The 21,949-nt window shown below is 43.1% G+C and overlaps 1 protein-coding gene across 3 annotated transcripts in view; it reads right to left on the reverse strand.

The window, feature by feature from the left end:
• The window catches only part of LOC137355859 (CUB and sushi domain-containing protein 1-like), a 1,186,508-nt gene that overhangs the window by 317,526 nt on the left and 847,033 nt on the right, over nt 1–21,949 (reverse strand). For all 3 annotated transcript variants that reach the window (XM_068021465.1, XM_068021474.1, XM_068021456.1), the window contains exon 38: nt 21,446–21,623. In XM_068021465.1, coding sequence (XP_067877566.1) covers nt 21,446–21,623 — 178 coding nt within the window. The remainder of the gene's footprint in view (nt 1–21,445; nt 21,624–21,949) is intronic.

The following is a 21,949-nucleotide window of genomic DNA, read 5'->3' on the forward strand; positions in this document are numbered from 1 at the left end:
TGTATGCAGCCTTTTAGCTGCGGCCTAACTAGTGTTTGATACAGTTCTAGCATAACCTCCCAGCTCTTATATTTTATGTCTTGGCTGATAAAGGAAAGTATCCCATAGGCCTTCTTAATCACCTAATCTACCTGTCCTACTACCTTCAGGGATCTGTGGACACGCACTCCCAAGGTCCATCTGTTCCTCTACACTTCTCAGTATCCTATCATTTTTTGTGTACTGCTTTGCCTGGTTTGCCTTTCCCAAATGCATTACCTCACAATTCCCTGGATTGAATTCTATATGAAACTTTTCCGTCCACCTGACCAGTCCATTGACACCTTCCTGCAGCCTACAGCTTTCTTCCTCACTATCAAGCACACAATCAATTTTTGATTTCTCTTAATGATGCCTCCTTCTGTGCCAGACACTTTCTCTGTCTCTATGCCCTCTAATCTTAATTATACCAATATATTTATGTTTAAATCATTGATATATATACCACGAAAAGCAAAGGACTATTACTGAGCCCTACAAAACCCCACTACAAACAGCCGTCCAATCATAAAAACACCCATCGACAATTACCTTTTGCTCCCTGACACTGAGCAAATTTTTGGTCCACTGGCCACTTTCCTGGAAGCTTTTAATTCTCTGGCCAGTCTGCTTTGTTAAAATCCAAGCAGATTACATTAAATGTAATACCCTCACCAAGGCTCCTTGTTACCGCTTCCAAAAAATCAACAGTTAGTCGGACATAACCTTCCTTTAATAAATCAATACTGACTCTCCTTGATTAATCTGTGCCTTCCAAATAATGTCCCTCAGAATTTTTTCCAATAATTTGTCCGCAACTGAGGTTAGGCTGATTGGCCTGTAATTACTCCGTCTATGTATTTCTCCCTTTTCAAACAACAGCACAATGTTAGCTGTCCTCCTGTACCGCACCGATAGCCGGACTGGATTGGAAAATGATGGTCAGAGCTTCCACCATTTCTTCCCTTGCTTCTCTCAGCAGCCTAGGATTCATTTCATCTCAGCCTGTTGATTTATCCACTTTCAAAGATGCTAAACCACTTAATATTTCCTTCCTCGCTATGTTTACCCATTCAATATTTCACACTCCTACTTCTTAACTACAATGTCTGCATCGTCCCCCTCCTTTGCGAAGACTGACACATAGTATTAATTGAGAACAATGCCCATGTCTTCTGCCTTCATGCACAGGTTACATTTTTGGTCTCCAATGGGCCCTACTCTTTCCTTAGTTATCCTCTGGCTCTTTATGTATTCATAAAGCATCTTTGGGTTTTCCTTTATTTTACTTGCCAATATTTTTTCACGCCCTCTCGTTGCTTTCCTAATCTTTATTTTTTACTTCACCCCTGCACTTTCTATACTCCTCTAGGCTTTCTGCAGTATTGAGCTCTCACTAACTGATACCAGCTTCCTTTTCTTGCCTTTTCATACTTTGTATGCTCTTTGACATCCAGGGTGATCTAGATTTAGGAGTTGCACCGTTTTTCTTTGTGAGAATCTATGTACTCTGAACCTTCTCTATCTCCTGCTGAATGCCTTCCACTGCTCTGACAGTGATTTACCTTCGAGTAGCTATTTCCAGTCCACTTTTGCCAAATCTGATCTCAGCTTAGTAACACTGTCCTTTCTCCAACGGAGACTTTTACTCTTGATCTATCTTTGTCCTTTTCTATAACTATGCTAAATCTATCCAAATTATGATCACTAGCACCAAAATGCTCTCCCACTGATGCACCCTCGACCTGCCCAACTTCATTCCCTAAACTATGTTAGGAACTACCCCTTGTCTTGTTGGGGTTGCTATGTACTTGTTAAATAAGTTCTCCTGAATGCAGTTTAAGAATCTGGCACACTCTGTACCTTTCACACTTATTCTATCCCAGTTAATATTAGGATATTTGAAATCCCCTGCTATTACTGCCCTATTGTTTTTTGCGCTTCTCAGCAATTTGCCTACATATTTTCTCTTCTATCTCCCTCTGACTGGAGGTCTATCGTATACTCCCAGCATTTTGTAATTCTTTCAAAGAGGATGCATTAAATGCCTTCCCTTAGTGCTGTAAGATTATATGTATCAGATCAGTAAAAAAAAAGTAAATTTTTTGATGCTATGTTGTGAAAATAAGGGGAAAATTTTAACACCCAAAAACAGGTAAGCTGTAGTTCTGTGAGATATAAACATTTTAAAAATCTCAAACCCAACCCCAGCTCGCCTCCAACCCATCCACTTCCAGATTTAATGGAGAGGACAGAGGCAGGGCAGCCAACCAGCTCCCAAGAGAGTGGAAGCAATTTAAATATTTTAATGAGGGTGCGTGCCTCACATTTAATCTGTTTTACAAGTTCAACCCTGGTAGGGCGGCCTGGTTTCCCAGGCCCCGGGAAACCCAGCAGCTCAGGGAGAATTTATATATCTTCACAGCACTGCTTGTGCGCCAGGAGGAGCAGGATTGCTTCCCCCCACCCCCCGACACCCCCCACTGGCCCTCCAATTGCACACTGTGGAATTAAAACTCTGCAGCATGCAGGGAAATCCTGATTTCCAAGTTTCTCATCCGAAACTCCATCCTCCCGCCTGCACAACCCACCTGTCAATATCAGCTCACAAGTTAAGAATGAAATACACTGGTCCTCCTCATGGATGCAAGGAAAATGGTAATGTTCTAATTTGGACACAATGTTTTTTTCTTTATATTTTGTTGTCCATCTGCGATAACACCCATCATTTTCTTTTTAAACTAGAATTTATGTTTAAAAAATTATAAATTTAACACATGATATCATAAAAACTCAGCTCTGTGCATATGTTATTGTTCAGTGCCTAGGTGACTTAATGTTGCACCAAAATCTCAAGTGGGAAAGAGAACAGCAGGAAGTTCATTCATTATATGGATATTCTTTTGGATATACTTTTTAAATTAAATATAATAATCAAATTTGCAAGTGAACATTCAAGCAATAAGATCATTGTGAGAGTCCTTATTCTAGAAAACTTAATTATTGTTGCTAGTTTTGATAATATGTAAGAAAAAGAAGTTAAGTTCAAGCTATGAAAATATGTTGGACGAGGGTCATAATCTGACCTGTGCCTTTCAGGATTTTTTGAGGATTTTCTCACAGAAAGGTTTTGGAAATGAGTTACATACGAACATACAAATTAGGAGCAGGAGTAGGCCACTTGTAGGCCAATGTGGTTGACTCTTACATGCCCTCTGAAATGGCCTAGCAAGCCACTCAATTAGGGCAATTAGGGATGGGCAATAAATGCTGGCCTGGCCAGCGAAGCCCACATCCCATGAATGAATAAAAAAAAACTTGGCCCTTCGAGCCTGCTCTGCCATTCAATAAGTTTATGGCTGAATGGAGTACTCCACATTTCTACCTACCCCCGATAACATTCCACCCCTTTGCTTATCAAGAATCTATCTACCTCTGCCTTAAAAATATTCAAAGACTCTGCTTCTGCCACCTTTTGAGGAAGAGAGTTCCAAAGACTCACGACCCTCTGAGAGAAAAAATTTCTCCTCATCGCTGTCTTAAATGGGTGACCCCTTACTTTTAAACAGTGACCCCTAGATTCTCCCACAAGGGGAAACATCCTTTCCACATCCACCCTGTCAAGCCCTCTCAGGGATTTTATATTTCAATCAAGTCACCTCAAACTCTTCTAAATTACAGCGGATACAAGCTTTGCCTGTCCAATCTTTCCTCATAAGACAGCCCGCCCATTCCAGGTATTAGTCTAGTAAACCTTCTCTTTGCTGCCTCCAATGCATTTACATCCTTCCATAAATAAGGAAACCAGTACTGTACACAGTACTCCAGATGTGGTCTCACCAATGCCCTGTAGCTGAAGCATAACCTCCCTACTTTTGTATTCAATTCCCCTCGCGATAAACAATAACATTCTATTAGCTTTCCTAATTATGTGCTGTACCTACATACTAACCTTTTGCAATTCATGCACTAGGACACCCAGATCCCTTTGTATCTCAGAGCTCTGCAATCTCTCACCGTTTAGACAATCTGCTTCTTTTTTTTTAATTCTTCCTGCCAAAGTGGACAATGTCACACTTTCCCACATTATACTCTATTTGCCAGGTCTTTGCACACTCACTTAACCTATCTATGTCTCTTTGTAGTCCCCTTATGTCCTCTTCACAAGTTAGTATCCTACCTATCTTTGTGTCATCAGCAAATTTAGCAACCATACCTTCAGTCCCTTCATCTAAGTCATTAATATAAATTGTAAAAAGTTGAGGCCCCAGCACAGATCCCTGTGGCACACCACTTGTTACAGCTTGCCAATCAGAAAATTACCCATTTATGCCTATTCTCTGTTTCCTGTTAGCTAGCCAATCTTCTATCCATGCCAATATGTTATCCCCTACATCATGAGCTTTTATTTTCTGCAATAATCTTTGATGTGGCACCTTATGAAATGCCTTCTGGAAATCTAAGTACAATACATCCACCAGTTCCCCTTTATCCACAGCACATGTAACTCCCTCAAAGAACGCCAATAAATTGGTTAAACATGATTTCCCTTTCACAAAACCATTTTGACTCTGCCTGATTACCTTGAATTTTTCTAAATACCCTGCTACAACATCTTTAATAATAGCTTCCAACATTTTCCCTAAAACAGATGTTAAGTTAACTGGTCTGCAGTTTCCTGCTTTCTGATTCCCTCCTTTTTTGGATAAATGAGTTACATTTGCTACTTTCCAATCCAACGGAACCTTCCCTGAATCTAAGGAATTTTGGAAAATTAAAATTAATGCATTAACTACCTCACTAGCCACTTCTTTTAACACCCTAGAATGAAGTACATCAGGACCCGAGGACTTATCAGCTCACAACTCCAACAATTTGTTCAGTACCACCTCCCTGATGATGGTAATTTTTTTGCATTTCTCCCTCCCTTCCATTTTCTGAATGCAACTAATACTGGGATGTTATTTGTAACCTCACTAGTGAAGACCGATGCAAAATATCTGTTCAATTCATCTACCATCTCTTTATTATCCATTATTAATTCCCCAGACTTAATTTCTATAGGACCAACGCTCATTTTGTTAAATTTTCTTTTTAAAATATCGACAGAAACTGAATGTAAACCTCAATCATATTATGATCGCTGCTATCTAGGGGTGCCTTAACTATGAGGTCATTAATTAATCCTATCTCGTTGCACAATACAGGTCGAGTATAGCCTGCTCTCTGGTTGGCTCCAGAACGTATTGTTCCAAGAAATTATCCGTAAAACATTCTATGTATTCCTCATCTAGGCTACCTCTGCCCATCTGATTTTTCTAGTCTACATGTAGGTTAAAACCCCCCATAATTATCACTGTACCTTTCTGACAAACTGCCATTATTTTTTCCTTTATACCCCGTCCTACAGTGTGGTTAATGTTAGGTGGCCTGTACACCACTCCCACAAGTGACTTCTTGCCTTTATGTTTTCTCATCTCTCCCCAAACTGTTTCTACATCCTGGTCTCCTGAACTTAGGACATCCCTCTCTATTGCGCCAATACCATCATTAATTAACAGAGCTACCCCTCCACCTTTTCCTGGCTTCCTGCTCTTCCTAAAGGCCATGTACCCTTCAATATTCAGGTCCCAATCTATGTCGTCCTGCAGCCATCATAGGAATGCTATAAATTCAAGGCTCCTGTCCTGACTTTGGCATATATCACCATTCCTATATTGTTGCGGAATTAAATCCTAGACTTCCTCATTTAATAACATTGTGGCAGCACATGAACATAAGGGGCAGAATTTAGTTAGGCCATATGGAACAGGAATCAAGATGTGGGGAGGGGGTGTGGGGGGGGTGGACGCTGAAGAATAGTGATGGATGCGTCGGCCCAGAAATCCAACCTCGTGACGTTGGTTACGGATTTTGTTGGCAGCGGGAAAGCACCAAGGCAGCCTTGCCGCTCTGACGTGAGAGGAGTGCAACAGTTAGTTCAAATTCATTTGAATGCAATTGATCTCGGTTCAATAGGAGGTTTGGAATTAAGTTGACGACGAGCGACCCTTACGTGTCTTTGGATCCCTGGCCGTTGAAAGTTGGCAGCAGTGAGGTGAGGCCTCAGTGTCATGACAGGAAGGCAGCCATGAACAGAACTGTATAGGGGCAGGGGGGGGAATGGAGGCCATTGTTGGCCTGCAGCACTATGCGTATGGGTGGGCTTGGTCTCAGGTAGTTGGCACGGGTGGGCATGGTGCTGGATGATTGGTACGGGTGTCCTTATAGCTGGGTGAAAGGGTGGGGTGGTCAAACTATTGGGTGAGTGGATTGGCTGTCAGTAAGGGAGTACCAGCAGCGGAAAAGCCGAGAGGAGTAGCAAAGGCAAAGTTGCCAGGGCTACTTTGTCTCTGCAAGGACAGTGCTCTGGAGGCCAATTGATCACCTGGCATGGGTATCATACACCCTGTCTTTGTGGACCCCCATGGCGTGATGCAGTGCCGCCGACGGAGGGAGGGTCAGGAGGCAAGAGGCAGTCTCATACTTACCCGCTTCCAGCCACCATGCTTGTCTCTCAGAGTAAAAGCAAAAAAAAAGTACCTAAAAGCATTCAGTCTGTTGCCTCCTTTCTGTTAGGGTTCTGTGTCTAGCACCCAGATCACATGCATGCTCTGGGACATTAGAGGTGCTTATCAAAGGAGGGCTGAGCCTAGACTGGCAGCCCACTGTGGGAGAAGGGTGAAGTCAGCATCTCACAACTAAGGGATGAAGGAGTAAGCATTTTCCACAGTATATTTCAACATCAAAAATGCATAAACTTTATAGCGGAAAACAAATGGGAAATTACAAACACCCGTTAAAATCCAAATGTGTCTGGGTAAGTTTTTTGCATGTTTTCAAGTGCTTCTACGTGGTGTAACCCCTGCACTAGCAGCTGATCTGGAGGCAGGCTGCTGATCACTCTGCTGCTTGGCCTGTGATGACTTTGGTGGGTGTCCTATGGCATAAGTTGTTGGTTTTGTTGTCTTCCTAGTCATTTCTCGGTCATCCCTCAAAAAGGTTGAAAGGCTCATAAATGTCATGCAAAATACACAAGTATCTGTTTCAAATGTCAAGAGGGCACTATTGTTTCACCTCTACATAATTCTACTGTAAAAATACTGCATATCCTGCTCACCGATGCTCAATTTGAGTTCTGCCAGGGCCACTCGGTTCCAGACCTCATTTCAGCCTTGGTCCAAACATGGACAAAAGAGCTGAAATCAAGACTGCCCTTGATATCAAGGCAGCACTTGACCAAGTGTGGCGTCAAGGAGTCCTAGTAAAATTGAAGTCAATGGGAATTAGGAGGAAAATGCTCCGCTGGTTGGAGTCAGACCTGGCACAAAGAAAGATGGTTCTGGTTATTGGAGGCCAATCATCTCAGCTCCAGGACATTACTGCAGGAGTTCCTTAGGGTAGTGTCCTCGGCCCAACCATCTTCAGCTGCCTCATCAATGACCTTCCCTCCATCACAAAGTCAGAAGTGGGGTCTTCGCTGATGATTGTACAATGTTCAGCACCATTCGCAACTCCTCAGATACTAAAGCAGTCCAGCATGCGGCAAGACCTGGACAACATCCAGACTTGGGCTGATAAGTGGCAAGTAACATTCACATCATGCAAATGCCAGGCAATGACCATGCCCAACAAGAGAGAAATAACCATCTCCCCTTGGCATTCCGTGGCATTAGCACTGCTGAATCCTCCACCATTAACATCCTGGGGGGCTATTATTGACCAGGACCTTAACTGGACCAGTCATGTAACTATTTTGGCTAGAAGAGCAGGTCAGACACTAGGAATTCTGCAGCAAGTAATTTACCTCCTGTCTACTGTTGCATCAATGTGTTTTGTTGAGTGATAATTTTCTTTAATCCACTGACTGGAGCTCTGAATTTATATAATTTTTTTATGACATTTAAAAAAAAACAAGCTGCCAGCAAAGTCATCCTTTCAGCTTAAGATGATCACCTAATTTGCAACACTGTATCCTACATTGCAAAGGACCGCAAGGAGAGATACAAAATGTCTGCTAAATCCCCAGCAAGATCCAAGAAGTTTACAGGAACTACTTTTTCTCTCAGTAAGCAGAGGAATACTGCGAACTGCTATGTTTGAATGACTGAGTGACTGTCATGTGACAAGGTCCTCCTCATCTGTGTTTTTTAAGCTGCTGTTTTTGCTGCAGTAGAGGAGAAACAACTGGACTCTGACATGAGCAGACCCTAAGTAGGGGTACCCCCATTCTCTTTCACTCTCTTTCCATTCCAGCTTGAAAGCTTTCAAATCCTGCTTGTTGACTGATCGCCTTCGCATACTCCGGCTACAATCAGAAACCCCGTTGGAGGAAATCATTCTGCATCGCTATCTTGAAAAAGACACACCGAACCAGTCATCTAACTCTTCAAACTAAAAACCTCAGGACCACTGAATTATGACCATACGAATTTGGAGCAGAAATAGGCCATTCAGGCCGTCGAGCCTGCTCCACCATCTAATAAGATCATGGCTGATCTGTTTCTGTCTTGAATTCCACTCTCCCATCTACCCCTAATAATCTTCGATTCCCTTGCCTAACAAGAATCTAACTACCTCCTTGAAAATATTCAATGATTCTGCCTCCACCACCTTCTGAGGCAGAAGATTCCAAAGTCGCACAACTCTCTGAGAGAAAAAAATTCTTCTCATCTCAGTCCTAAAAGGGTAATCCCTAATTTTCAAGCAGTGCCCCCTAGTTCAGGACTCACCTACAAGAGGAAACATCCACGCCACATTCACCTTGTCAAGACCATTCAGGATCTTATAAACTTCAATCCAGTCTCCCCTCACTCTTCTAAACTCCAGTGAAAACAAGCCCAATCTGCCCAACCTTTCCTCAAAAGGCAACTACGTATCAATCTCGTAAACCTCCTCTGAACCACCTTCAATGCATTTACATCCTTCCTTAAATAAGGAGAATGCACACTGTATTCGAGATTTGGTCTCACCAATGCCCTGTAAAACTAAAGCATAACATCCTTATTTTTATTTTTAATTCCTCTTGTAATAAAGGATAGCATTCCATTAGCCTTCTTTATTACTTGCTGTACCTGCATACTGAACTTTTGTGACTCATGCACTAGAACACCTAGATCCCTCTACACCTCGGAATTCTGCCCATTTAAGAAATACTCTTTTTTTAAAATATTTTTCCTGCCAAGGTGAACAACTTCACATTTGCCCACATTATACTCCAACTGCCAGATTTTTGCCCACTCACTGAACCTATCTATATCGGTCTGCAACCTCCTTATGTCCTCTTCACAACATACTTTCCTACCTATCTTTGTGTCATCTGCAAATTTAGCTACCATGCCATCGCTACCCTCATCGAAGCCATTGATATAAATTGTAAAAAGTTGAGGCCCCAGCGGGACTCCACTTGTCACATCCTGCCAATCAGAAAAGGACCCATTTATGCATACTCTCTGTTTTTTGCCAGCCAGCCAATCTTCAATCCATGCTAATGTGTTACCCCCTACACCATGACCTCCTACTTTGCGCAATAATCTTTTATGTGGTACCTTGTCAAATGTCTTCTGGGAATCCAAGTACAGTACATCAACGGGCTTCCCTTTATCCACAGTGCATGTTACTCCTTCAAAGAACTCCAATAAATTGGTTAAACATGATTTCCCTTTCACAAACCATGCTGACTATTCCAGATTACCTTGAGTTTTTAGAAGTGTCCAGCTATAGCCTCCTTAATGATTGATTCCAACACCTTCCCCATGCCAGATGTCAAGCTAACTGGCCGATAGTTATCTGTTTTCTGCCTTCCCCCCTTCTTGAATAGAGGGGTTACATTTGCTACTTTCTAATCTGATGGAACCTTTCCAGAATCTAGTGAATTTTGAAAGATTAACACCAACACATCTACTACCTCATTAGCCACCCCTTTTAAGACCTTAGAATGAAGCCCATCAGGACCTGGGGACTAGTCAGCCCGCAGCTCCATTAGTTTGGTCAGTACCGCTTCCCTGGTGATTGTAATTTCACCAAGTTCCTCTCTTCCTTCCACCTCCTGATTTACAACTATTACTGGAATGTTTTTTGTATCCTCTATTGTGAAGACAGAAGCAAAATATTTGTTCATTTCATCCGCCATTTCCTTATTATCTACTATTAACACCCCATTCTCACTCTCTAGAGGACCATGAAGTCCTGTGACATTGATCACAAGTCGTGGGAGTCAGTTGCCAGCTTTCACCAGAGCTGGCGGGCAGCCATAAAGGCGGGGCTAAAGTGTGGCGAATCAAAGAGACTTAGCAGTTGGCAGGAAAAAAGACAGAAGCGCAAGGGGAGAGCCAACTGTGTAACAGCCCCGACAAACAAATTGTTCTGCAGCACCTGTGGAAGAGCCTGTCACTCTAGAATTGGTCTTTATAGCCACTCCAGGTGCTGCTCCACACACCACTGACCACCTCCAGGCGCTTACCCATTGTCTCTCGAGATAAGGAGGCCAAAGAAGAAGAAGAAGAAGAGGACCAACACTCACTTTACTTACTCTTTTCTTTTTTAAATATCTGTAGGAAGTCTTGCTATCTGTTTTTACATTTTGAGCTAACTTCCTCTCATACTCTAATTTCTTTTTCCTGATTAACCTTTTTGTCATTCTCTGCTCTTCCTGATATTCTGACCAATCATTTGACCTGCCACTCATCTTTGCACAATTATATGCTTTTTCCTTAAGTTTGATGCTTTCCTTAACGTCTTTCGATAACCAAGGATGGTGGGCCGTCCCCTTAGAATTTTTCTTTATAGTAGGAATATACTTATTCTGAGTATTCTGAAATATCATCTTAAATGTCTGCCACTCCTTCTCTATTGATCTGTCTTCTAGCCTAGTAACCCAGTACACTTCAGCTAACTCAGATTTCATGCTCACACAGTTGTCCTTATTCAAGTTTAACATACTCGGCTTAGACCCACAGCTCTCTTATGTTATTGGTTAATTTACTTTAATTACTTTCTTAATTAACTTAGAAAATTCTGACATATTGTAGAATTAACTGTGCTTATTAAATGCTCGAACCACCTTCAACTAAAGTTATACTTTTCTTGATTACACAGATATGTAGACCTTCCTACTGGTAATAGACCTTTCCAATGCGAATAAAGCTTGCCAATTCTAATAAACTTTAGTATTATTAGTAAACCTTACAAATACTGATAAACCCGAATAATACTTAATACAGCTTATGTATTAAGTTGTCCGAATTTAAGTGAATACACTCCCTGCTGGTCTCTCTCGTTCACTCTGTATGATAAATTATCAAATATGCTTTACATAGAAACATAGAAAATAGGAGAAGGCCATTCGGCCCCTCGAGCCTGCTCCGCCATTCATTATGATCATAGCTTGATCATCCAACTCAGGAGCCTGTTCCGGCTTTCATCCCATACCCTTTGACCCCTTTAGACCCAAGAGCCATATCTAACTCCTTTTTGAAAACATTCAATGATTTGGCCTCAACTGCTTTCTGTGGTAGCAAATTCCATAGGTTCACCACTCTCTGGGTGAAGAAATTTCTCCTCATCTCAGTCCTGAAAGGTTTACCCCATATCCTTAGACAATGACCCCTGGTTCTGGACTCCCCCACCATCAGGAACATACTTCCTGCATCGACCCTGTCAAGTCCTGTTAGGTTTCTATGAGATTGCCCCTCACTCTTCTGAACTCCAGCGAATATAATCCTAACCGACAATCTCTCCTCATACGTCAGTCCCGCCATCCCAGGAATCAGTCTGGTAAACCTTCGCTGCACTCCCTCTATAGCAAGAACATCCTTCCTCAGATAAGGAGACCAAAACTGCACACAATATTCCAGGTGTGGCCTCACCAAGGCTCTGTATAATTGCAGCAAGACATCCCTGCTTCTGTACTCGAATCATCTCGCTATGAAGGCCAACATACCATTTGCCTTTTTTTACCACCTGTTGGACCTGCGTGCTTACCTTCAGCAACTGGTGGACGAGAACACCCAGGTCTCGCTGCATATTCCCCTCTCTCAGTTTATAGCCGTTCAGATAACAATCTGCCTTCCTATTTTTGCTACCAAAGTGGATAACCTCACATTTATCCACATTATACTGCATCTGCCATGCATTAGCCCACTCACTCAACTTGTCCAAATCACCCTGAAGCCTCTCTGCATCCTCCTTACCCTCCCACCCAGTTTTGTGTCATCTGCAAATTTGGAGATATTACATTTAGTTCCCTCATCTAAATCGTTAATGTATATTGTGAATAGCTGGGGCCCGAGCACAGATCCCTGCAGTACCCCACTAGTTACTGCCTGCCATTCCGAAAAAGACCCATTTATCCCGACTGTTTGTTTCCTGTCTGCCAACCAATTTTCTATCCATCACAATACACTACCCCCAATCCCATGCGCTTTAATTTTACATGCTAATCTCTTATGTGGGATTTTGTTGAAAGCCTTCTGAAAGTCCAAATAAACCACATCCACTGGCTCCCCCTCATCAACTCTGCTAGTTACATCCTTGAAGAATTCCAGTAGATTTGTCAAGCATAATTTCCCTTTCGTATATCCATGCTGACTCTGCCTGATTTTACCACTGTTCTCTTATTGCTCTGCTATAAAATCTTTGATAATGGACTCTAGAATTTTCCCCACTACCGACGTTAGGCTGACTGGTCTATAATTCCCTGCTTTCTCTCTACCTCCCTTTTTAAGTAGTGCAGTTACATTCGCTATCCTCCAATCTGTAGGAACTATTCCAGAGTCTATAGAACCTTGGAAGATGACCTCCACTATTTCTAGGACCACCTCCTTAAGTACTCTGGGATGCATACCATCAGGCCCTGGGGATTCATTGGCCTTCAATCCCATCAATTTCCCCAACACCATTTCTCGACTGATACTGATTTCTTTCAGTTCCTCTGTCTCACTAAGCCCTGTGTTCCCCAACATTTCTGGTATGATATTTGTGTCTTCCTTTGTGAAGACAACCAAAGTATGCATTTAGTTGGTCAGTCATTTCTTTATTCCACATAATACATTCCCTTGTTTCTGACTGTAAGGGACCTACATTTGTCTTCACCAATCTTTTTCTCTTCACGTACCTATAGAAACTTTTACAGTCAGTTTTTATGTTTCCCGCAAGCTTGCTCTCGTACTGTACATTCCCCTTCTTAATCAATCCCTTGGTCCTCTGTTGCTGAATTCTAAACTGCTCTCAATCCTCAGGTCTGTTGTTTTTACTGGCAAATTTATATGCCTCTTCCTTGGATCTAATACTATCTCTAATTTCCCTTGTAAGCCATGGTTTGGCTACCTTTCCCGTTTTACTTTTGCACCAGACAGGGATAACCAGTTGTTGCAGTTCATCCATGCGCTCTTTCAATGTTTGCCATTGATTATCCACCATCATCCCTTTAAGTAACGTTTCCCAATCCGTCATAGCCAACTCGCACCTCATACCTTCGTAGTTTCCTTGACTAAGATTCAGGACCCTTGTCTCAGAATCAGCTACGTCACTCTCCATCTTGATGAAGAATTTTATCATAATATGGTCACTCGTCCCCAAGGGGTCTTGCACCACTAGGCTGTCAATTATTCCTCTCTCATTCCTCTCCCAACAGTGACCAAAAATCCATAAGTTTTAAGGTACTGTGGATAAGGATAAGAGTAGTCCTCGGGTGAAGGTTCCAAATTGGGGGAAGGCTAATTATAACAATATTAGGCAGGAACTGAAGAATTTAGATTGGGGGCAGCTGTTTGAGGGTAAATCAACATCTGACATGTGGGAGTCTTTCAAACGTCAGCTGATTAGAATCCAGTACCAGCATGTTCCTGTGAGGAAGAAGGATAAGTTTGGCAAGTTTCGGGAACCTTGGATAACGCGGGATATTGTGAGCCTAGTCAAAAAGACAAAGGAAGCATTCATAAGGGCTGGAAAACTGAGAACAGACGAATCCCTTGAGGAATATAAAGACAGGAGGAAGGAACTTAAGCAAGGAGTCAGGAGGGCTAAAAGGGGTTATGAGAAGTCATTGGCAAACAGGATTAAGGATAATCCCAAGGCTTTTTATACATATATAAAGAGGGTAACTAGGGAAAGGGTTGGTCCACTCAAGGACAAAGAAGGGAATCTACGTGTGGAGCCAGAGGAAATGGGCGAGGTACTAAATGATAACTTTGCATCAGTGTTCACCAAAGAGAAGGACTTGGTGGATGATGAGCCTAGGGAAGGGAGTGTAGATAGTCTCAGTCATCTCATTATCAAAAAGGAGGAGGTGTTGGGTGTCTTGCAAAGCATTAAGGTAGATAAGTCCCCAGGGCCTGATGGGATCTACCACAGAATACTGAGGGAGGCAAGGGAAGAAATTGCTGGGGTCTTGACAGAAATCTTTGCATCCTCATTGGCTACAGTTGAGGTCCCAGAGGACTGGAGAATAGCCAATGTTGTTCCTTTGTTTAAGAAGGGGAGCAAGGATAATCCAGGAAATTATAGGCTGGTGAGCCTTACGTCAGTGGTAGGGAAATTATTAGAGAGGATTCTTCGGGACAGGATTTACTCCCATTTGGAAACAAATGGACTTATTAGCGAGGGGCAGCATGGTTTTGTGAAGGGGAGGTCGTGTCTCACTAATTTGATTAAGTTTTTTGAGGAAGTCACAAAGATGATTGATGAAGGAAGGGCAGTGGATGTTATCTATATGGACTTCAGTAGAGCCTTTGACAAGGTCCCTCATGGCAGACTGGTACAAAAGGTGAAGTCACACAGGATCAGAGGTGAGCTGGCAAGATGGATACAGAACTGGCTCAGTCGTAGAAGACAGAGGGTAGCAGTGGAAGGGTGCTTTTCTGAATGGAGGGATGTGACTAGTGGTGTTCCGCAGGGATCAGTGCTGGGACCTTTGCTGTTTGTAGTATATATAAATGATTTGGAGGAAAATGTAGCTGGTCTGATTAGTAAGTTTGCGGACGACACAAAGTTTGGTGCAGTTGCGGATAGTGATGAAGATTGTCAAAGGATACAGCAGGATATAGATTGGTTGGAGACTTGGGCAGAGAAATAGCGGATGGAGTTTAATACGGACAAATGTGAGGTAATGCATTTTGGAATGTCTAATGCAGGTGGGAAGTATACAGCAAATGGCAGAACCCTTAGGAGTATTGACAGGCAGAGAGATCTGGGTGTACAGGTCCACAGGTCACTGAAAGTGGCAACACAGGTGGATAAGGTAGCCAAGAAGGCATACGGCATGCTTGCCTTCATCGGTCGGGGCATAGAGTATAAATATTGGCAAGTCATGCTGCAGCTGTACAGAACTTTAGTTAGGCCACACTTAGAATATTGCGTGCAATTCTGGTCGCCGCACTACCAGAAGGACATGGAGGCTTTGGAGAGGGTACAGAAGAGGTTTACCAGGATGTTGCCTGGTCTGGAGGGCATTAGCTATGAGGAGAGGTTGGATAAACTTGGATTGTTTTCACTGGAACGACGGAGGTGGAGGGGCAACATGATAGAGGTTTACAAAGTTATGAGCGGCATGGACAGAGTGGATAGTCAGAAGCCTTTTCCCAGGGTCGAAGAGTCAGTTACTAGGGGACATAGGTTTAAGGTGAGAGGGGCAAAGTTTAGAGGGGATGTGCGAGGCAAGTTCTTTACACAGAGGGTGGTGAGTGCCTGGAACTTGCTGCCGGGGGAGGTGGTGGAAGCAGGTACAATAGTGACGTTTAAGAGGCATCTTGACAAATACATGAATAGGATGGGGATAGAGGGATACGATCCCCGGAAGTGCAGAAGGTTTTAGTTTAGGCAGGCATCAAGATCAGCGCAGGCTTGGAGGGCCGAATGGCCTGTTCCTGTGCTGTACTGTTCTTTGTTCTTTGTTCTTATTCCACAATACCCAGTCTAGGATGGCCCGTTCTCCAGTTGGCTCTTCAACATATTGGTCCAGAAAACCATCCCGTATACACTCTAAGAATTCCTCCTCTACGGTATTGTGACTAATTTAATTTGCCCAATCTATATGCAGATTAAGGTCCCCCATAATTACAGATGTTCCTTTATCGCATGCATCTCTAATTTCCTGCTTAATGCCATTCCCAACATCACCACTAACGTTTTTTGCCCCATAGTGTTTCTCAACTCTACCCATACAGATTCCACATCGTCAGAGCTAATATCTTTCCTCACTATTGTGTTAATTTCCTCTTTAACCAGCAATGCAACTCCACCGCCTTTTGCTTTTTGTCTGTCCTTCCTAAATACTGAATACCCCTGCATATTTATTTCTCATCCCTGGTCACCCTGCAGCCATGTCTCCGTAATCCCGACTATATCATACCCGTTTACATCTATTTGCGCGATTAATTCATCCACTTTATTACGAATGCTCCGTGCGTTAAGGCACAAAGCCTTAAGGGTTGTCTTTTTAGCATTACTTGTCCTCTTCCCACTATTTTTCACTGTGGCCCTGTTTGATTCTGGCCCTTGATTTCTCTGCCTATCACTTTTCTTATTCCCCTTACTGTCTTTTGTTCTTGTCTGTGATTCCCCCCTCCTCAGACTGCTTGCAAAAGTTCCTATCCCCCTGCCATTTTAGTTTAAACCTTCCCCAACCACTCTAGCAAATACTCCCCCTCGGACATCAGTCCCGGTCCTGCCCAGGTGTAACCCGTCTAGTTTGTACTGGTCCCAGCTCCGCCAGAACTGGTCCCAATGTCCCAGGAATCTAAAACCCTCCCTCTCACACCATCTCTTCAGCCACGTATTCATCCAATATATCCTGCTATTTCTACTCTGACTAGCAGGAGGCACTGGTAGGAATCATGAGATCACTACCTTTGAGGTCCTACTTTTCAACTTACTTCCTAACTCCCTATATTTTGCTTTTAGGACCTCATCCTTTTTTTTTTACCTACATCGTTTGTACCAATGTGTTCCACGATCACTGGCTGTTCACTCTCCCCCTTCAGAATGTCCTGTAACTGCTCTGAGACATCCTTGATCCTAGCACCAGGAAGGCAACATACCATGCTGGAGTCTCCTTTGCGGCCACAGAAACACATATCTATTCCCCTTACAATTGAATCCCCTATAACTATTGCATTCCCACACTTTTCACTCCTCCCCTGTGCAGCAGAGCCAACCGTGGTGCAATGAATAGGGCTGTTGCTGTTTTCCCCTGAGAGGCCATTCCCCCCAACAGTATCCAAAGCAGTATATCTGTTTTGCAGGGGAATAGCCACAGGAGATTCTTGAACTGCCTGCCTAGTCTTCTTGCTCTGCCTGGTGATCACCCATTCCCCTTCTGCCTGTGGAGTCTGAGCCTGTGGTGTGACCACCTCTCTATACGTGCTATCCACAATACTCTCCGACTCATGGATGCTCCACAGTGTCCCCAGCTGCCGCTCCAGCTCCGAAACCCGGGCTTCCAGGAGCTGCAGCTGGACACACTTCCGGCACACATGCTGGTCCCGGGCACTGGAAATGTTCCTGGCTTCTGACATGGAGCACAAGGAGCACACCACAGCTTTGAGCTCTCCTGCCATGACTTAACCCTTTAAATTAAATTAACCTTCTGAAAGATCTTAATGTCCAATAATATCAGTTACTCTCGGGCCTTTCTTCGCTGGTCCTCATTACTGCATAATTCCCTAAAAAAAAACTACTTACTATATTTGAAAGAAACTTTAAACTTTTAAACTTTTCTTACCTGAGATACTTACCCAGCTATTTAGAGCGATTCCCTAACTGCAGTGACTCACCAACCAATCACCTCCTGTGACATCACTGTTGGCTTTTTTTCCCAAAACTCTAGCGCGCTGGAAGAGCTCCTGTCGCTCCGCTCCCGGAAGGTAAGAGACTGGGCCTCGATCCTTGGGTTCGATTTATGGGCTCCGTTCACGGCGTTTTCCCCACAGGTCCACTCCGCTCCGCTCCCGGAAGGTAAGAGACTGGGCCTCGATCCGCAGGTTCGATTTATAGGCTCCGCTCTCGGCGTTTTCCCCACAGGTCCGCTCTGCTCCGCTCCCGGAAGGTAAGAGACTGGGACTCGATCCTCGGGTTCGATTTATAGGCTCCACTCTCGGTGTTTTCCCCACAGGTCCGCTCCGCTCTGCTCCCGGAAGGTAAGGGACTGGGCCTCGATCCTCGGGTTCGATTTATGGGCTCCGCTCTCGGTGTTTTCCCCATAGGTCCACTCCGCTCCGCTCTCGGAAGGTAAGAGCTTTAGTTTTTAGTTTATAAACTAATGAACTGATCAAATCTTATTTTATATGCGATTGCTTCAGATGAAATTAAATTAAAAATTTACCGATATACTCACCCCGGCCGGCTTTCTGTTTCCCTGCTCTCTCTGTCGACTGCAACATCACTCTGATGTCATTTTCGATTTTTTTCTCCCTGCTGCACTCTCTCTCTCCCTCCCTCTGACATCCGATTCTTGGCGCACTTTTTAAAGCTCTGCTCCCGCTGCTCTCTTACTCTGCGGCCTTCGATTTCTTGGCACGCTTTTTAAAGCTCTGCTTCCACTGCTCTCTCTCTCTCTCTCTTTCTGTGGCATCCAATATCTTGGCATGTTTTTTAAAGCTCTGCTCCCTCTGCACTCTCTCTCTCTCTCTCTCTGTGACCTCTGATTTCTTGGATGGATTTTTATAGCTCTGCTCCAACTGTTCTCTATCTCTCTGGCCTGCGATTTCTTGGCGCACTTTGTTAAGCTCTGTTCCCACTGCACTCTCTCTCTGTGGCCTCTGAGTTCTTGGCGTGCTTTTTAAATCTCTGCGCCTGCTGCTCTCTCTCACTCTCTGGCCTCTGATTTATTGGTGCACTTTTTAAAGCTCTGCTCCCACTGCACTCTCTCTCTCTCTGTGGCCTCTGATTTCTTGGAGTGCTTTTTAAAGCACTGCTCCTGCTGCTCTCTCTCTCTCTCTGTGGCCTCTGATTTCTTGGAGTGCTTTTTAAAGCTCTGCTCCTGCTGCTCTCTCTCTCTCTCTGTGGCCTCTGATTTCTTGGTGCACTTTTTAAAGCTCTGCTCCCACTGCACTCTCTCTCTCTCTGTGGCCTCTGATTTCTTGGAGTGCTTTTTAAAGCTCTGCTCCTGCTGTTCTCTCTCTCTCTCTGTGGCCTCTGATTTCTTGGTGCACTTTTTAAAGCTCTGCTCCCACTGCACTCTCTCTCTCTCTGTGGCCTCTGATTTCTTGGAGTGCTTTTTAAAGTTCTGCTCCTGCTGCTCTCTCTTTCTCTGTGAAATTAAGCTAGAAGTCAGCCGAATCACCAAGCTTCACAGACTGTATACCTTTTTTATGGACTCTAACTCAACCAATCTACCTATCCCCACTCTGTAACCTCTTCATGTGTATAAACCTCCAGAGTGTGTGTGATTGCAAGTTGGCATGTTTATTATTTTATTAGTTCAGTTTAGGTACAATCAAGTTAATCTCTTTCTTTGTTAATTCAAGAAATCCTGTCCGATGGTTCTAGTTATGAAGGAGCAAGTAAGTAATCAAACACCTACTGAATTGGCCAGTACATCCACTTTAAGAAAGTTGTGGTCTAACAAGGAGAGAGAAAAGAGGAAAGCCCTTCAATCGCTCCTCATTTGACCGTAACACGACCAGCTACAAGGCACAAGTCAGGAGTGTGATGGAATACTCTCCATGTGCCTGGATGGGTGCAGCTCCAACAACACTCAAGAAGCTCCAACACCATCCAGGACAAAGCAGCCCACTTGATCGGCACCCCATCCAAAAACATTAAACGTTCACTCGCTCCACTACCATTGCATAGTGGCAGCAGTGAGTACCATCTACAAGATGCACTACAGCAACTTGCCAAGACTCTTTCAACAGCACCTTTCAAACCCGTGACCTCTACCACCTAGAAGGACAAGGACAGTATATGCATGGCAACATCACCACCTGCATGTTCCCCTCCAAGTCACACGCCATCCTGACTTTGAACTATATTGCCGTTCCTTCACTGTCACTGGGTCAAAAACCTGGAACTCCCTCCCTAATGGCACTGTGGGTGTACCTACACTGCATGGACTGCAGCAGTTCAAGGCGAAGGCTCACCATCACATTCTCAGAGGCAATAAGGGATGGGCAACAAATGCTGGTCTAGCCAGTGACACACATATCCCATGAATGAATAAAAAAAGATGCTCAACAGTTTGAGTCTACTCTGGCATGTAAAGATGTGGGATTCTTGTCACAAAGTGAATAATGTCACTGAATGTCATATTTTGTTTTATAAAACTCCTGTGAAGCACCTTGGGATGTTTTACTATGCTAAAGGCACAATATAAATTTGTTGTTGAAACTAAGAAGCTATCGATAACAGACCCAAATTTATAACAAGGACCACAGTCTGTAACTTAATTGAAACATATAATTACTTTGTATATCCACACTTTACTTTAGGAAACTCTTTTTTCTGAAGTCACATTACTTGTTTCTATTGACTGAATTAAATGTCAAAACATCTTCCATTAATGGCATAATACAGGAGGGAGGGCAGTAAATCAATTGTTCTGTTCTAAATCTACATCCCAACTGTTGCTAAAAATTATCTCCAAGTATAGGTAAATGATTTTTTGAATAAACTAACATGATATTCATCAGTTGCAACTTGAAAAGTTTTAAAAACTAATTTTCTGATTTCACATAAAGCAGGGAAGAGTTTTCTGATCTGTTATTATCAATTGGGCATTAATCACAAATTAATAGACAAGCTACCCAATTGTAAACAAACAGTTAAATAACTGATTTTTTGGTATCCTATCTATACCTCCATTTTCCCCAGTGCCACTGGTAGAAAGTATATCTATGTAAGAGGAAAATTCAGAAGATGTTAGTCTCCAACCAGAAGAGAAGGAAGAGAAATCAGATCGTGGAAAAAAGCAACTGGCACTTCATGGTGCCAGAGTTTAAATACATTTTAACATAACCTTGGACAGCATTTTCCTTTGCAGAAACAAGCTTGGGCACAACCATGTAGCACTTCCACAGGATTCTGAACTGTATTGCATGTGTGCACCCAATCTCCCAGAGCAGTCGAAGAAAATAAGTATCAGCGATGCCATTCTGAATTTAAGGTAGGAGAACAGATTGGAAAACATCCTGTAAATTTGGAACACCTTGAAAAGATGATATGGTTGTTGAGGTACAATACACAACATGATGTCCCCCAGGTAGTTTGGCAGCAGAACCTTCTCACTCCAGTTTTGCAATACTGTAGCAACATAACAGTAGTTCTAATTATCAACAAAAATATACTGTAATTCAACATTTCACCCTTCTAATGGTAAAATTATCCATTGGTTTTGTTTATATTTTCATTCAACAAGTAATTTTATTTGTAATTAAACAGAGAAAAGTCATACCAGACAGCAATGTAGTCATTCACTGGTTCCGTCTGCAGTAGAGTGAAGTTGATGTAAACCCCATGCCCCAAAGGTACTGTAATTAACCAGCTACAATCCTTCGAATTTGGGTACTCATTGGGAAACCCGGGAGAGTAGATGGTGCCGTTCCGCGATGTTATGTTGAGGCTACAGGGAGCTTTAAAACAAACAAAAAATGTAACACAATTAACCAAGCTGTCTATCAATTCATTTTAAAAACTTGCATTTATATAGCATCTTTCATGACATACCTAAGCAGTTTACAGCCTATGAATTACTCTTTGAAGTGTAGTCACTGTTGTAATGTAGGATGTGTGGCAGCCAATTTGCATACCACAAGCTCCTACAAACAGCAGTGTAATAATGACCAGATAGGCTGTTTTTGCAAATGGTGACTGAGATAAATATTGGTTAGGACACTGGGATAAATCTTCCTTCAAATAGGACCATGGGATCTTTTTATATCGACCTCAGAAAGCAGGC

This window comes from Heterodontus francisci, chromosome 3 (assembly GCF_036365525.1).
Source record: "Heterodontus francisci isolate sHetFra1 chromosome 3, sHetFra1.hap1, whole genome shotgun sequence".
NCBI lineage: Eukaryota > Metazoa > Chordata > Chondrichthyes > Heterodontiformes > Heterodontidae > Heterodontus > Heterodontus francisci.